At 38.6% G+C, this 18355-nt stretch overlaps 1 protein-coding gene across 4 annotated transcripts; it reads right to left on the reverse strand.

Annotated features, from left to right (window-relative positions):
- Nucleotides 1-1643: 1643 nt before the first annotated feature.
- Nucleotides 1644-18275, reverse strand: LOC117305482 (nucleobindin-2-like). Of its 4 annotated transcripts, none has more exons than XM_033790363.1 (12): nucleotides 18069-18275; nucleotides 17236-17382; nucleotides 16569-16676; nucleotides 16225-16348; nucleotides 13399-13505; nucleotides 11270-11452; nucleotides 11008-11157; nucleotides 10440-10529; nucleotides 8349-8438; nucleotides 7780-7938; nucleotides 7040-7186; nucleotides 1644-4234 (listed from the first exon to the last, which is right to left on the reverse strand). In XM_033790363.1, the coding sequence occupies exons 2-12, from the start codon at nucleotides 17353-17355 to the stop codon at nucleotides 3716-3718; spliced, it is 1797 nt and encodes a 598-aa protein (XP_033646254.1). In that variant the 5' UTR covers nucleotides 17356-17382; nucleotides 18069-18275; the 3' UTR covers nucleotides 1644-3715. The 4 variants fall into 4 exon arrangements, with proteins under 4 accessions (XP_033646254.1, XP_033646251.1, XP_033646252.1 ...); XM_033790360.1 differs by lacking the exon at nucleotides 10440-10529 and adding an exon at nucleotides 10603-10698; XM_033790361.1 differs by lacking the exon at nucleotides 10440-10529 and adding an exon at nucleotides 10603-10698 and having other exon boundaries at nucleotides 17236-17408.
- Between the last annotated feature and the right edge of the window lie 80 nt (nucleotides 18276-18355).

The following is an 18355-nucleotide window of genomic DNA, read 5'->3' on the forward strand; positions in this document are numbered from 1 at the left end:
CAAGTAATAATTCATGCTTAATTAAAATTACCGAATACACATTTCATTTTTTAATCTAAGATAATTCTACATTTGTCTTTTTGAGTTGTTAAATCTCAAAATAAAGAGAAATGGGTGTTATTTTTTATCTGCTTCAGTGATCCTTTGTGTCTGTGAGAAGGCATTTTACTTCTGCGTCTAAAAAACACATGTGTGGAGTTCCCGGATGTTCATGTAAGTTCGTATGGGACGGACGTAAAAAGAGGGAAGGGTAAAGGGGAGGATCGTGTACCCGGGAAAGGAGGGGTGGTATGGTTAAGTTTAGGCAACTTAACTTGTATTTAAATTAAATATTCATAATTAGGATTAAGAACAGGAAGTGTTCTCGCTGCCTTGAACTCTCAAATCTGCATCCTCTTCTACTATCGCTTTAATACAAAACATTTTGAGTGGGTTGCAGGGGGGGGGGGCACTCGTCTTTCGCTCGTCTAAAACTTTCTCAAGATAATAGTAGGATGACCGTCTTACTCCCGAATCGCAAATACTCTTATTGATAAACTTACAATGTTAATTTAGGCCCCACGTTTAATAACCCGCCCCATGATTTAAGGATCGAGGAACAATTAAAAACAGTAATTTTGTGTGATGATGATGGTAGAGTGTAGGCCTAGCGGAGGAGGGGGGGGGGGGAGGTGGCGAAATTTTACGGCAATGCGCGTCTGACCCATTTGAGGTTGGATAATTAACAAGCAGTTATTTGGGGGGGGGGGGGTTCCTCAAGAACCCCAAACATCGGGAATAAGTAGGAAGAATATTATGTCTGATTATTATTTTGTTATATTTTTTTTTAAACGGCAGCAAAATCCACGGGCACGTAAAAGTGCTTCAAGAACCCACAGAAAGCAAAAATCAAAGCAAGCACTTACAAACTAAGTAAAATAATCAACTATAGTTTTTATTCACCACTCGTTTACAAACTGTACCAATCCCACGTCTATATCAACACATTGTATTAATACCTGTTGTTGGCCTTTGTTATTATTTCTTAAACGATATACTTTGGATTGTTCTTTAAACACATTTAAACACAAACCTACAGAAAAAGAAGTTTCAAGGCTGGGGTGTGGGGATGGTTGGGAGAAGAAGTCGGATGAAGAGATTTTCTTGTCATCTTTCAAACTATTTTGCGTATGATATGCGTCTGAAGCAGAGGTTTTGCAAAGCAAAAATAAAACAAGATTAATCACCCGTAATAATTCATTTCGAAAACTAAGGCCAAATATAAATAAAAACATGTGTAACGTTCCCGCCCGCCTGCCATTTTTTTTAAATGAAAAAATAAAAAGTTTTGTTCTTGTTTTTCTTTTTCTTCTTTTTCACAACAGGATACATTTTAACGATCTCATATGAAGAAAACATTAATTTGTGGGGAAAAAAACGGCCAGTTGTCGGTCGGCCAATTTAAAAGCAAAGATTTTTATTTGAAACAATCTTGTGCATTTCGGTAATAGTTAATATATTACACATGGTATAAAGTTGGTCGTGGTGGGGCCGAAAACATCCCTTGAAATACAGTTGCTTGGATTACAATAGTTTTTGAGAAATTTGTAAAATAAATGTTTTTTATCTAGAGAGTTAAAAACTCAATGTTTGAAAACAGTGAAAACATTTAAGGTGTTTTTCCAATTTAATTTGACATTCATCAAGCAATGAATATTTATCAAGCAATGAATATTTATCAAGTAATTAATATTCATCAAGTAATGCATATTCATCAAGTAGGCCTAATGCATATTCATCAAGCTATTAATTTTCATCAAGTAGCGAGCAAAGCACAATTTTATCATTCCAATTTTTATACAAGACTAATACATGTACTGTGTATCAACGAGGCACTGTAAAATACCTACACATAAATTAGTAATAATTATACAAAATAAATAAACCACTTCTTAGAGATTTTGTAGCTAGGAAAAGATGGCAAACGTTGCTCAAAAACTGTCCAATTATTTGATTCAATTATTAACAGTGAATATACACCTAAAGCTTGACAACCATTCAAAATAAAATTGAAATGAATATGCAACCATTCTCTTGAAGACGAGCAGAGTTAACTGTTCAAATGTCAAGACCACCTACCAACTCTATTCAGAGCAAACACTCCCTCAAAAGAGATCTTATGGTTGTACCCGCAAGTGTACAAGTTATAGTTATTTCTTAGATGAAATGGAATACAATGAAGTAATCTTGCATTTTTTTTGTCTCATACACTTTAACATTCCACTCAAGATATTTTGAAACCAATCTCAGACAACAGTCTTACTTTATTCAAGGTAAAATTAAGTTTCAAAGAAAATTACATTCCACTTCAGGGCTGAATAAAGTTGCTTTTAAGCTACTTAAAAGCAGTAAATATTGCATAACAATTTTCTATTTTTAGCAGAAATGAGCAGGATACCAGCCACAAATTGAACATGTGACTTTGGTTAGTAGACTCATTCTAGTAAGCAAATTTGTTTTGCTTAGCCACTTTTTGTGTTTAAGCAGATCTATGAAATTGGGCACAGCTTACAAGCTTCCCATGGGTGACGCTAGGTGGCAGCAGACTATATAAATCAATGGTTTACGTAAAAGCGCATGTTCAGGATTACAAACACAATATTTATTTACTTGTTAAGTCTGCTGCCACCAAGAGTTTTAAACCTCACATTGTATCTTTTAATATTTACCAATATGGCTGATTAACGTTTTTTAATAGTTGAAATATTTCTTGTACTTTTTAAACAAAGTACACAATTTAAAGTCATATCAATGAACATTTTAAACTGAAATAATAAAATACACAATGTACAAAGAAAAGGATACAGAGTTCACATTAACAATAGAAAGAGGCAAAATTGTTTGAACTTTTTTAACAATTAATGCAACAAATCATGTTTTTGGAAAGTAGGCTCCAGCCAAAACATAGAACATTTTTCTATCTTTACCACAATGCAATAGACATGTGTCATTTTATTTAAGGCCTGGGGCCTAGTTCAATAGAACTGCTTAAGCAGAACAAAAAATTACCAGCCAAAACACCATGTGACATGCACCATTTCTGACTGGTATCCTGCAAATTTATGCTAAGTACACAATTTGTAAGCAGAATTGCCTGCTTAAGCAGCTCTATAAAATTAGGCCCAGGGGTAAACTATTAAGGACAACCTATTTAACAGCAACAGAAACAGCATAAGAGCTAGACAGTTAAGACTCTCTTATTACTACATTTTTATGTCAAACAAACCTTTACCTTCCAAGAATCTCACCAAATAAATTTATTGCCAACAATGGCTGCCCATACCTAACATTTTAACAATTACAAACAGGGCCAATTTAATAGAGTTGCTTAAGCAAAAATATTTCCAAAGAATTGTCTGTTAATATTATTGTGCTTAGCATCTTTTTGTGCTCAAGCAGCTATATGAAATTGGGCACTGAACAGAGAAATCCAAAGTTAAAGACCAACCCATGAGATACATGGTGCTTCTTCCAAAGTTCTGAGCATGTGCACATGACCAGGGTACCAGTCACAACCAACATGCTTCAAATAGCTTCTATTTGGCTGGTAACTCAAAGCTCAGGAACTTAATGCGTAAGATTTTGATTGTGCATCTTGCTAATACAAAAATATAATCTTGATGAGCTACAGACGTTCACAGCGGAATGTTTTAGAGTTCCGTGAGGAGCAGAAAATCTACTGCGCCCCTGGTGGGTTTCCACCATCAGCTGGAGCAGGAGCACCTCCTTGTTGTTGGGCTTGTTGTTGGGCTTGTTGTTGGGCTTGTTGTTGGGCTTGCTGTTGGGCTTGTTGTTGGGCTTGCTGTTGGGCTTGCTGTTGGGCTTGCTGTTGGGCTTGCTGTTGGGCTTGCTGTTGGGCTTGTTGTTGGGCTTGCTGTTGGGCTTGCTGTTGGGCTTGTTGTTGGGCTTGTTGTTGGGCTTGCTTTTGGGCTTGTAGTTGGGCTTGTTGTTGGGCTTGTAGTTGGGCTTGTTGTTGGGCTTGTTGTTGGGCTTGCTGTTGGGCTTGCTGTTGTTGCTGGGCTTTAAGTTGAGCCTCTTGTTGGGCCTTAAGTTGGGCCTCTTGTTGAGCCTTTAATTGGGCCTCTTGTTGAACTTTAAGCTGAGCCTGTGGATCAGCTTGTTGTTGTTGTTGTTGTTTTATTTCTTCTTGTGCTTTTAACTGTGCTTGCTTAACGGCTGCTTCCTGCGCCTGTTTCTAAAATGAAAACATGTCAAATACAATTAATCACAATGCTCTACGAAATTAAATCAAGTTTAATGGAAAATAATCTCTGAAAATAGCGCTGTTTATTGACACACATCTATTAAACTTTGAAAAATATTGTTTATCACAAAATGTACAAACAAAATGAGAGCAATTCAAAGGCAATGCGTCCCTTTAAACTTTTCATTCACTAGCAAGTGGGACCAGTTAGCTTGTCATTCAACTAACCCCCAAACTTGATCACAAGTCTATTACAAACAGGACTGCTTCCAAACACTGAATTAAGGCCGTGTCCGAATTGGTGGCTACAGCTGCGGCTACGGCCGTTGCTAGGGGTGTTGCTAAGGGCGTCCTATACTTCAATGCATGATGACGCGGTGATCCGGCCGTAGCCGTGGCCGTGGCCGCCAATTCGGATCCGGCCTAACTTTGTGAGAATTGTGCCTGGTCATCAGGTGTTTTAATTAGCTTCTTGCAAATGGAGCTGCGAACGGTGAAATGTGTACATATAAATTGGCATTTTAAAAACTGCATCGATGCTGAGACCAAGGCAAAAGAGCCCTATAATCTCCTCAAAATTCAAGGACTAATGTTTTATAAAATGCCAATCACGACAATTAAGAAATAGGGAAAAAAACCTCTTTGATTATAAATTTACGAAACAACAATATTATAACCACAAAGCAGTTACAGAAGTGAAATTGGCGAAACAAATACAACTGTAAAATAAAATTCAACAAGATAAAAAATAATTGCAAAAGCAACATTTATGGCAATGTGCATATTGGCTGAGAAAAAAACAGTGATCAAAAAATGTAGGGACAAGAATTGAAGTGGGCTCATGGCTGCAAGAAAAAAAAAAAAAACTTACACACAACTCTCAACATCACAACCTTGACCCCACCCCATCACAAAGTCACAACCTCGACCCCACTCCATCCCGAAATCACAACCTCAACCCACTCCATCCCAAAGTTACAACCTCGACCCACTCCATTCCAAAGTCACAAACTCAACCCCACTCCATCCCAAAGTCACAACCTCAACCCCAGTCCATCCCAATATCATAAACTTGACCCCGCTCAATCCCAAAGTCACAACCTCCACCCCACTCCATCCCAAAGTCTCAGCCTCGACCCCACCCCATCCCAAAGTCACAATAGTGACCCAACATCATCCTTAAGTCACAACCTCGACCCCACATCATCCTCAAGTCACAACCTCGACCCCACCCCAGCCCAAAGTCACAATCACATTATTCAAAGTAACACATTTTGTTGTTGTTGATGAAATGGTTAAACAAACAGGTGTAGCAATTGGCAACGCTTGAGTTGTGAATGCTATATCGGGTACAAAAACAAAATAGATTAACAACAACAAAACAACAAATTTAACAGGAGAAAGGGTAAATGTTTTTCCTTTTCTCAGCCCCCCCCCTCCCCCCCCCCAAAAAAAAAAAAAAAACACAACTACACAACCATTATCAAAGATAAAATCAGTGAACCTCCACTCTAACAAAATAAATACTGGCAAAGAAATATGAGAGTGGCAGAAAGCAAGTTGTGCAACGGATATAAAACAATGTGCTCTGCTCAGTTTGCGCTAGCACCGTGTGTAAAAATACACCTAGCTGTGTAGTGAGTTCTTAAGAACAAATAGTTAGACAAGTTCTCAAAGAAGAAATCTACACAGCTAAGTAGATATAAACACATGACGTTACCACAAACTGAATACACATGAATACAAAACAGTAAGGAATGAGAACAAGGTCTAAAAAGGAGAGCGAGGAGGGGGTGGTTGGGGAGGAGGGCGAGGGGAGGGCATGACTTCATCCTCAACAACTGATAAATCAGCTTTCAACACAACATCACTGCATGCTCAATTTATAATTTTCAGCAAAAAAAAAGGCAACGGAATGTTTTACCTTTGTTTTCGTTGTCTGATCAGAGTTTCTTCAAATTTAAATTTAAGAGCAAAAAATTCAATATAGATTATCAGACATGCTATGAATTGAATGAAAATTTACGAAATAGAATTTGAGACGTAGTCATACATTCTTGGTTTTTTGGGGGTATTTGTACAGAATCACCTTCTTCTACATGTTTTTCATTGATTTCGTAGAGTAGAGAAACCTGCAACCATCAAGCTCACAAATTAGCTTAGTGCTGATTTTACTCGCTAAGCAGAATTAGGTTACCAGCCAAGCTGCCATGAAGTGTATTACTTGAGCCTAATTGCCTAATTGCCTAATTCCCTGGCCAATACCGCTAAGCTACAAAGCTTGCTAAGCAATCTTTATCCACCTACCAGCCTCTTACCATTTTTAGCATGGTAGCTTTTTGCACTGCTTTAGTAGACTACTCTCAAGGGGTCTTAACGCTATAAACTTCACTACAGTCAAGTGAGTTCGTAGTTGGCCTCAACGTTACACCAGCTTTACAGAAACAGTGTTCATAGTGAAGTTGTAAGTGTTTTTCTCCCCAGAGAGTTAGTTTTTGATAGATGTTAAATTTTGCATCGAGGATAGAATACTCATTTTGGTTTTTACCCATATACACCGATGTGTGTAAGCACTGTATACTCAGTACTTTCCCGAGTTCTGTGAAAAAAATCACAGGCATATTACTCTGGTGGGATTCAAACCCACGACCCTTGCAATTCTAGAGCAGTGTCTTACCAACTAGACCACCGAGATTGCCCGGTAGCTAGAGGCAGTTTGAAACCTGTTTTTTTTTTACACAAGTTAGTTACGCCAGTTAGAGAGTTAGTTAGTGAGTTTAGTATCGTCATGGTTACCTCTTTCATTGCCTTTTCCGCAAGGACTTTTGCCTGATTGACGGTATTTTGGATTTGTTCGTGAGCTTGATGGAAGTTTTCAGCCTCTTTGTCTGCAGCATTTTGTATTGCTTGATCTGCTAGCTGTTCAGCATTAAGTGTGCCCCCCTGGAACATGGATAACACACCAACACAATCTTACACCAATAGACATACTGCATAGTCTTTATAAACACTGCAGTCTCTGCAAATCTTAAGAAAGCTTAACACTGCAGAATTATAAGATATATAACTTTTTTATAAATACTACAGTATTTCACAAATTTTGCAGACTCCAGAAAATCCAGCCTTCAAAAAATCTGTATTATCTTTAGAAAAAATATGGTCAACTGCAGAATGTTAAGACGCAGAATATTAAGAAAGACTGTAGCATGTCAAGCAAGACTGAAGAATGTGAAATAGACTGCAGAACATTAAGACTGCAGAATGTTAAAATTGCAGAAAGGTAAGACTGCAAAACTAGGATTGCAGAGTGTTATCAGAAAGACCACCGAACATTAAGACTGTAGAGTATTAAGCAAGACTGCAGAGTGCTAAGCAAGACTGCAGAGTGCTAAGCAAGACTGCAGCGTGCTAAGCAAGACTGCAGAGTGATGAGCAAGACTGCAGAGTGCTAAGCAAGACTGCAGAGTGTTGAGAAAGACTGTAGAGTATTTGACAAGTTTGTAACATTGAAGAATCTGTTTGACAAGAAGTCTTACCTGGCTCATCTTGACAGCTCCTCCACCTTCTTGCTTCTGTTGTTTGAATGCCTCATGCTCTTGCTGCATCTTCAGCTTCAGAGATCGCATCTCATCTTCGATCTTCTTCTCGTAGGTATCCAGCTCCTCTTCTGTGTAGATGTCTTTCTCGTCAAGATCCTTAAAGTGAGGGTACATATTTAGTTATCACTCTTAAAGGCACTGGACACTATTGGTAATTGTCCAAGACCAGTATTCTCACTTGGTGCATCTCAACATATGCATAAAATAACAAACCTGTGAACATTTGGGGTCATCGAATTTGCAAGAGAATAATGAAAGAAAAACACCGATGTTGGACTACTTTGTGCGCTTTACCATAAAAAACTTTACAACCATGCTACAATTCAGAAAGGGACTGTTGCTAAATTGCTCTCGCTGCGAAAGGGGCTAAAATGTAGTGATATTTGACAAGATTTTACAAGGGACCCTGGACAGTACAACAATTTTTGGCGGTTCACACGAGGGTAAGTTTTGTTAAATTTCACAGCCATGCTACGATTGAGCAAGCTAAATTGATCTGGTCTTACCTCCCATCCTTTATCTTCTTCAAAGTCATCAGAGTCTGTGGCCGCTAAGAACTCCTTCTTACTGACCATATGATCCTTGTCAGTATCAATCTAGGAATACAGACAAATCAGACTGGATAAGACCAAGCAATGAGACCGCTTACACTTTAAAAGACAGCTACAGCATTGAGCAAGTTCGCGTGTGCTCCATGGTTAACTAAAGGTTGACTATTTTAACTTGACTATTTTGGAACCAGCCTCGAGCCCATAGATTCTTCACTGGTCCCAATAGCCTGTTCCATGCTACCGCGTGTAAAGCGCACAGGGGAACCAGTGAAACTTTAGCAAACTGACTAAAAAATGTGCGCACTCGGAATTGACCTAATTCACTGCAAGGTCTATAATTTTCAATATCTAATATGCATAGAGCTGCCAAAAAATAAGGTGCTAAACAAAAAGAAGTTACATAATGTTGTGTGAATGTATACGGTGTGCTATGAAATGCAAAGCTGGCTGGCACACTAGCCCTTTTTACACTACTGAATTACCCGCTTCACTTGGACCACGCAGAGGAATTCTTTAGAGAAGGGAATAATAGAAGACCAGGGGTGAATTTCACTAAGAGTCAAGACTAGTCTTATCTCGAGTTAGGATGATTCGTAAGGTTGTGTGAATGACCATGTGTTAACTAAATTTCCACGTGATTTTCATGATAAGCAAAAAACAGCTGAATACCAGTAACAAGCAATATGCAATAAATGTAAATTTTGGTGGTAATCCTGTTTTTATCAAGGAAGAAATTTCATGCTAAGCAAATTTTGGTGCTTACATGTATTACGAAATTAGGCCCTGGGGCATTGGCGGCCATAGCCTGTTTGGCCTTCATGTAATTCCAAGGCTGATAGAAGTCAAATGTAATGCGAGTGAGAAGGCTTTATTAATCTGCTTACAATCAAGTGAAGGCTAAGCTGGTTGACATGGGCCCAATATTAAAAAGGGTCAAAGCACACAAATTTGCTTAGCACAGACCAATCCTGCTTAGCAAAATCAAGCCACAAACCAAACTCTCTTGTGACTGGTAGCCCGCTTACTTTTGCCAAGAAAAAATACTTTGCTAAGCAGCTTGACTTAAACAAAAATGATATGAGATCTATACAGCTAATAAAAAAAAAAAAAATGACGACCCCATGTAACCAATGATAATTTAAAATGATAACGTGAGGCAATCAAAATTGAGAATGACCGAGGTAAACAAATAGGCTGAGATGGATTGTTTTCAGCCAATCAGAATCGGTGCAGTTTGAAATGAGATGACCAATCAAAACCAGGGAAAAAGGGAGGGTTCCAGTCTCAAAATTCATAAGTGGCTGTGAGCAGGTGACACCCCATTTAACATTCAAATACCGGTTATTCTAATTCTTTTTTTGTTAATAACCGCAGCCAAAATTAAAACAGGATAGTACGTAGATTTAAGAGGATAAAAAATTATTCTTTTCGCACACGAAAGATGCAAAAGGAACCAATTTGAGTTGATTGGCTTTTCAAAATAAAACACAAGCCAATCATATGCATGAAATCATTGCAGGTAGCCAATCAAATGCAAGCAATCTGGGCAGTCAGCCAATCAGGGTAAAGGAACAAAAAGAAATAAAAAAATTAGTATTTAGTATTTTTTTAAATAATAACTGCAAATAAATTTTTATAAATCACAGCAAAAAAAAAGTTTAGACTGAAGTAAAAATGAAGTAAAAAGATTTTTTTTAATTTATTATTTTTGTTATGCAAGTCACCAGATACACAAGGCCTGAAGGCCACTTCAAGGTTTGGACTACAATCAACTATTTTTCAAGGGGCTGTTGCCACCTATTCCTGGGGCTGAAACAGGTTACCCCCCTTTACAGTCCATACGAACATAGGCTTAGGTATCAACCGTCGGAAGCCTGGCTGGTAGAGCAGAAAGCACTACCTCCCAAACTTTTAGCCAGCAGAACAAATTAAATGTTTTCATAAATGGCAACAACAAAAAAACTAAGGGAAGCCGATAAAAACCAAATCTTAGCCAATGAAATACCAGTAATCACCGCAGTCAACCAATCAGGAATGAGACGTTACCTCGTTCATAAAATGCTCTCTCATAAGAGATATTTCTTCCAGTTTTTCTTTCGGGTCCGCATTCCCCCGATCTGAATACATCTTCTCAACCTGTGAGCGTACAAACACAAAAAACAAAGAAATAAAAAAGGACTTTTTGTAAGAAACACCAACGTTACTTTACCTCGCCCAAGACATGTTCCCGCATTCGAGCCATTTCTTCTCTTACTTCGTTAGGGTCAGGATTGCCATCGTTAATTGATTCGTAATAAGTGCGTACCTAGTATGAGAGAGAGAACATCAAAACACAACGAGGTATCAATATGGAAGAACACTTCACCGCTTCACGTCCCTAACCCTAACCCCCCCCTTCTGTTTGTTTTTGTTGATGTTTTTTTTCCAGTTATTTTTTTCATAAAAGTCGCCAGACACAAGGCCTGAAGGCCACTTCATGTTGTGGGCTACAATCAAGTATTTGTCCAGGGGCCGTTGCCACCTACTCCTAGGGCTATAGGGGGTTACCCCCTTTACAGTTCATACGGATGTAGGCTTGGGTATCATCTTATATAAGAGTTTGTTTTACACTCACCTGTTTTACAAACAAGGCCTCAAGCTCAAAGACGTCTAGATTGCCGTCGGTGTTTGTGTCGTGTAATTGGAAGAATGTCTTAGGATTGAAGTCGTCTTTCTCAAGGTGATCGGTCTCTTCCCAAACCTCTTCAAGTTGTGGCTTGCTTCCCTGCAATAAACAACAATAACAACAACAATAACAACAACAATAAAAACACCCACAACAAACCATCACAATGCGAAAACTGTTGGGCGGGGCTTTAGGGGCGTGTCTGACATACCGGGTGTTTAAGATGCTTCTCCTTTTTCTTGTTATGCTTTTCTTGAAACTCCTGCTCAGCAGCTTTCCTCTTTTCTTCATCCAGCGTCGTGAGCTTCTGCCGTCGCTCGATCTCCTTCTGCATCTCGTAGCGTTTGAATTCCTGCTTACGAGCAGAGTCTGCTTTGTCCAGATCCTCAGTGGCCTGTCAGAATAATAAGATTGATTGTGAAATCTACACGTTACTACTGACAGGAGAGGTGCAGAAGATTCCAAAAGACCAAGTGACTGATGACATCACAAAGGGCCGGAAAGCCTGTGCTAAATTTTGTGAATAATAGTGGATTTTTAATATAGCGCACATATCCGTCAATCAGTGACACTCCTGGCGCTCTGAAAGGTATGTGGGAGTACGTTTATGTTATTAGACCATAATCCTTATCACCATGTTAAGGTTTACGAGGTCCTGTGGCCAGGAACACCGAGTGGAACCCCTTCGTTTTTTTGATAAGTGCACTGGGTTCTTTTACGGGCGTTACACAACACACAGGACCAACTGCTTTATACCCCCATGCAAAGGACAAAGCATCATGGTTAAGTGTCTTGCTTAAGGACACAGGTGTCACAACTGGTAATCAAACCCACACTCTGCTGATCAGAAACAACAGAGTCTGTATCCGATGATCCTGGCTGCTAGGCCGCGACACGTCTTGATTGTGAAATCCATCTTGATTTTCTCCCATTCAAATCAATGTAACCAAACCGGTTGGAAGGAGAAATAGTCTGATGGTTCTTTTTGGTACAATGAATAATAATAATTAGCATCTTTTACTGTTACTGGATACAAGGTCAAATATGAGGTCATTGAGGTCAAAGGTTACCTTTTTCATTAGGTTAGCGAAGTCCATGTCTCCGAAGCCTCGATTATTAACATCAAGATGGGCGGATAAAGTCTTAAAGTTGTCTCTTCTGTCTGGAGCTGGCATTATAAGAGATCTTATTGATAACGTGCTTGTACCAACACTCTTACAGACCAGGAATTACACAGATACCATGGAAGCCATGGCCTGCGTTGCCCCCTAGTCTTGGCCTTGGTGCCCTTTCAAAAGTTTCCAATGGAAGTGCCCTTTGCAAAATGGAAATGGCCTTGCCCTCTCATAGATGATATTCCAGGCCTGTTCTACATGTACCAACAAACTAATGCATTGTAAGACGGATGTGGAAGTGCACAAAAGCTGTGACCTCTAGCTGCACCACTTACTGTTCTTAGTGCCCCATCAAAGTATTGACAGAATGGAAAGTGCCCTTTGTAAAATGACAATGGGCAATCCCACTAAAAATTGCATTCAAGGCATGCTTGAGTATCTAACCCATTACCTTAGCAAATTCATTCACGCTTAGCAAACTCAAATTCATGCTTAGCATCATGTGGGCTGAGGCACGCCCCTATTAGGAGCAGCATGTGTTTATGATAGCTTTAATGATCTATGTGTTTTGGTTGGGGTTAAAATGTTGATGCTAGTCTGTGATTAAATCAAGCATGAGTGCATGGTGGTTGGGGACCTGGGTTCTTATTGGATGGGAGCGGGTTTAAAACCTCTGAACTTACCTTTGAAAGAGAAAGGGGAAACCCCAACATTCCTGCAGCGTTCGCCTGCAAATTGTAACCCTTATAAGGCACTGAATAAATGGGGGAGTGATACATTTATTTGAAAAATTTACATTCTTACCTGCTGAGGTTCATTGTGGCCCTAAAATGTGGAATAAGCTTCCTAGATACAGGCCACCTGTTCCAGCAGGCTTACAAATCGTTCAACTGTGCCTCAGCGCCTTAAAACAAACTTTTGATTTTGGCGCTCTACAAATGACCTTTCAGGCCTGTATGCTTTGTTTTTGAAAGGCGGGCACCAAGGTATTTTCTCCTTGGTAAAGGTCACCCACGAGGAAATTGTAAATTTCTACTGGAGCATGTCAATGGCACCAAGTGAATGACCAGGGGGCATCGAGGCAATCGACTTTGTTGCCATTGTTGAGTATCAGGCCTGACCTTTGATTAATTGCCTTGGTGCCCTTGCCCTTTCAAAAACGAAGCATACAGGCCTGTGAAGGGTTGGAAGAGGTGAGTGAGGGAGGGGTGGGGGTTAACGTTACCTTTTTAATGAGTTTTTCAAAGTCTTTTCCACCGAACTGATCCATACTGTTGATATCAATGTGTCCGACCATGTCATCAATGGATTTCTGGTCCATCGAGCGGTGATCTGTTATGGGATTGGGGATGAGGCAAGGTTTATGATCAGGAAGCTGCAGGGAATGGCAGTGTAGTTTAAAGGCACTAGACACGTTTGGTAATTACTCAAAATAATTGTTAGCATAAAAAACAAAACGATGGAGAGCTGTTGATAGAGTAAAACATTGTGAGAAATACATGTAGCTGCGTCTTAAGTAACATAGTTTTTGAGAAAGAAAGTAGTTTCTCACAAAAAGAATTGAATTCAATTCAAGACCTCAGCTGAGGTCTCGAATTCAAGAATCTGAAAGCAAACGACTAAACTTGTGCAACAAGGGTGGGTTTTTTCCCCATTATTTTCTCGCAACTTCAGCAACCAATTGAGTTCAAATTTTCACAGGTTTGTTATTTAATGCATATGTTGAGAGACACCAATTGAGAAGACTGGTCTTTGACAATTACCAATAGTGTCCAGTGTCTATATAAATAGTACTTTTATGAAGTCCAACAGGTGAATTTTGAAATTTTTTGAGAAAAACATGGTAGAACATGTCCTTGATTTGCTCGTTAAAAAATAAATCTGTGCACCAAAGGGTTAAAGGAACAATACAGAATTATCATCAGATTATATCTGAAAAAAACTGTGTTTTAAAACCAGTAGTAAGGTTGGACTCATATCTTATTGAATCTATTACATCTAATTGGATCAAATGACATGTGCATCTGTTAAATCGTTGCGGTACCCGCTGCTAAACAACTTCGGATTCAAACTGCCTCGAGCTACCGGGCCATTTGGTTAGTCCAGTTGGTATGACACTGCTCTAGAATTGCAAAGGATGTGGGCTCGAATCCCACTTGAGTAATATGCCTGTGATATTTTTCACAGAACTGGGGAAATTACTGAGTATACAGTGCTAACACACATCGGTGTATGGGTAAAAACCAAAATTAATATTCTTTATCTCCGATGCAAATTTATCATCTATTAATTGAATCTAATTAAATCCACCTGTTGCCTTATTTTCAATTTGTAACAATGGAAAAATTGCTGAACAGGTGGTTTTTACACCTTCTTTGTCCCCACACCCTGCAATTACATGGATGTCAAAATGTGTTTAAAGGCACTTGGGTCGATTTCACAAAGAGTTAGGACTAGTCTTATCTCGACTTAGGACGAGTTACTCATCCTAACTTAAGACTAGCTATACGTTTTGTATATCTCTTAGGACTAGTCCTAAGTTAGGACTAGCCCTAACTCCTTGTGAAATCGACCCCAGGACACTAAATGTTCTATCTTTTGTTACAATATCTTACTAAGCCTGCTATAAACACTCCGCTAAGGTTGCTATGTCAGAACATTATCGCTTAAATAAGAAACTACGAAAGGGTTTAGGGCGCTTAGCCATGCAAGGAGTTTTTTTCATGCAGCAAGCATTCAGGAATGAAAATCTTGTCTGAGCCCGAAGAACTATTTCTAGGAAAAAGGAAATGGTGTCATAAGATTTTTGGAAGCTGAGACTAAAAGGAAAGTTGTCTGTGTAGAATGTCATGATCGTTATCAGTCAGAACCCAGGTAAGCATTCATGTCAATGCAAGCACCTATGTCACTACATGTATGCGAGCGCCCATGCAACCATGCAAAGCACCCATGCCACAAGCAAGTGCGCATGTCACTATGCAAACCGCCCATGTCACTATCCAAAGCATCCATGTCACTATACGAAGCGCCAATGTAACCATGCAAAGTGCCCATTTTGCCCTGCAAAGTGCCCATTTTTTTCATGCAAAGCACCCATTTTGGCACGCAAAGTGCCCATTTTTGCCATGCAAAGTGCCCATTTTTCATGCAAAACGCCCATTTTTCATGCAAAGCACCCATTTTGCCATGCAAAGCGCCCATGCAACCATGCATGGCACCTGTGTAACCATGCAACCCCTCCGTCTACAACGATTCCATAATTCATTTCTGACCTGCATTTTTAACTTCACCATCAGCAGTACCATAATCATCAAAGACTTCAGTTTTCAACAAAATTACAAAAATATGTTCAGCGTGCAGCATGATAATAAGCAAATCAACATTGGGACTTAGACTTTTGTTATGGAACATCTATCATTGTCTATCTTCAACTCCTATTCAAACTCCCATGTAACCAGACCGAGGCTGGAGGGAATATATAGTCTGGCCCCTTGATTATGTAATAAGAAACAATATTAAAAAACTGCAAAAGAGGACCAGGAACTTATGATGGGCAAAACATGATAAAAGTCTATTAGAGGGCAGTCAAAAATAATCGCCAAAACAATTTTGTTGAAATAAAAATCTGTAAAAGCAGGAAATAGCTTTTAAACAAAAGGCTGACACATTACTTTCACAGCAAACAAATAAACCATAAGAAACATAAATCTTGGTCAAACAATGGAATAATGTGAAAATACATTTTAAAAAACTATGGGAAAATGTTGATTGAGGGAAAATGTTCAGACCAGTTTCTGCTAAGCAGAAATGAGCAGGAAACCAGTTACAAATTGTACTGGTAACCTTATTCTGGTAAGCATAATTTTGTTGTGCTTCTAAGCTGCTTTTCTATGGTTCAGGTCTCGAGATCCACAATACTGGAGTGCTCCTTTTAACCTCATTTGTGATTTGTAAAACAATCTGAACCCGGCCCAAATGAACAGGGTCTTTTATTAATTGGGCCCAGGTGTTTGTATTCAGATAAACAGGATGTGTATTTTATTATACTCACTGGCTTGTTGGAAACGTTGTTTGGCAACCTGTCTCAATCGTTGAATCTCAGTGCGTTTCAAATCATCTAGTCTGGCTCTAATCTTGTCTGAAACACCATCCATGATTTCTGACATTTTACCCGTCTGGAATCAAAGATCAAAGACAAATAATTCAATAACTTGAGAATAAAAAAAAATAAAAAAATTATTCTCTCATTCTTCGGTGACCAATTGATTCAAAATTATCACATATTGTTGTTTTATAAAATTCATGTATAATGTTGGGATACACCAAGTGAGAACACTGTTCTTTGACAATTACCAAACTTAGCCAGTGTCTTTTAAAAAGCTATAGTAAACTCACCTTCAAATCATCCAGACTTAAATCATCCAGTTTTTTCTTCATCTCCGGATCATTTTCCAGTGTTTTTACGACCATTCTGAGATAGTTGTCATATTCTAGTCCAGTATTCTGAAAATATATTTTAATAAAAACATGTCAATCCCTCTAAGTGTCTGATTTTGAAAATCAAAAACCTCAACTTCATTGCTCCATTTTATCTCTCCGATATGTTTCATCTTCGCCAAGGCCACCGTCAAGGACTCCATTCCCAATAAATGCCAAATACCACCATATTTTGGTGGCGGTATACCATAGATCCGAAACTAAAACAAGAAAAGTCGTGTTTGACAAACAAGCAAGCCAGTCAGTTTCACGCCATTTAACCTCTGGTCTAAAAAAAGGAGACTTCTGCATTTAAGACCAACCCACACACCAGTAATCAGTTGTTCATATACCAAGTCCTTTATAAGTTATCGCCGAGACATCTTTTTTCTTCTTAGGATTTAATTATTTTAATTTTAGCCATAAAATAATTTAACATTGACCGTACATTTTTGGAGTTGTAATGACAAGTCCTTGTCGAGGTATTGCTCAGAGCACATGATGTCGTAGTGATATTGTAATGTCTCGCGGGGCATTTGAGTTTGTAAAGACTAATTTTCTTGTTTTCCTACTTCAAAATACTAACCTCTACTTCTCCCTCCTCCTCCTCTTCCGATTCTTCAACCTTTTTGTCGAGAACCGGAGCTGCTTGGCACAGAGCCAGCACCGTCGTTAAGAGAAGAATCTCCCTCCAAAGGTTCATCATTGCACGTTTTGTAAAGGCGCCTTAAACCTGCAGATTTAAAATGAAATCAAGGCCTGTAATTAAGTAAAAATTGTAGAATGATGTCCTTTTAGTTTAAAAATAACTTTTTAACTAGAATTTAATGGGATAACTTTCGGTATGGCGCAACCACTTTTTCACTCATTTTTACAAAAAGGGATCTCATTGACATTGAGGTAAATAAGTACGACCCAGTAAACTGGGGCGCTGTACTCCTTTTTTCATATCGAATGAAAAAGTGGTGGCGCCGGCATATCATATTGAAACTTAAAAAAGAAAATGTTGAATTGAGACTGACTGACTCCCTGTGACAAATTGAGTTGCAATTCATTTGTCAGCATGGTCAGTTAGTGATGTCGGCTTTTGTGTGTACCCTGTTTCCTAAATAAAGCAACGATACAATGTATGAAGCAGCTAAGGGAAAAGTTTCCGTATGGCGCCACCACTTTTTCAATCAATTGATATGATTTTTTTTATGAAATAATAATTATCTATTCTAATTTACCTCAATGAGATATCCCTTTTACCCTTTTTGTAAAAATAAGTGAAAAAGTGGTAGCGCCATACGGAAAGTTATCCCAGCTAAGCATTGTTTGCTATTTGATTTTTAGGATTTTTATTTCAGCATAAAATGGAACCGGCCTCCCATAATTCATAATTTTAATTTAGAATTTTAAGACCCATTTTTTACTCACCTTCTTAAAAATATAAATGTTTGTCAGAATTAAGTTGCGCTGCTGTCACCTGCTTAGGTTCACCTCGAATTGCATTTATAAAGTAGTCAAGTGCTTTCTAACTTTGAATATATACTACAAAAATTACACCATATTGCAGTAATTTGCTGTTTAATTTTTGTTCGACGACCAACTGATGGTAAATCGACGTGTCATTTACCAACAACACAAAACCCATGAGGAAATTTCAACTGGTAACCATACACAATGTAATATAAAAAGTACTAGTTGATGGGCACCAGCCATTG

This window comes from Asterias rubens, chromosome 22 (genome assembly GCF_902459465.1).
Source record: "Asterias rubens chromosome 22, eAstRub1.3, whole genome shotgun sequence".
NCBI classification, from domain to species: domain Eukaryota; kingdom Metazoa; phylum Echinodermata; class Asteroidea; order Forcipulatida; family Asteriidae; genus Asterias; species Asterias rubens.

Coding starts and splice junctions, on each gene's coding strand:
- LOC117305482 (XM_033790360.1), bottom strand. CDS start 17,355: ATGATGAACCTTTGGAGGGAGATTCTTCTCTTAACGACGGTGCTGGCT. Junction 16,677..17,235: donor AGGAGGAGGGAGAAGTAGAG/GTTAGTATTTTG, acceptor ATATATTTTCAG/AATACTGGACTAGAATATGA. Junction 7,187..7,779: donor GAGCTGTCAAGATGAGCCAG/GTAAGACTTCTT, acceptor TCCATGTTCCAG/GGGGGCACACTTAATGCTGA.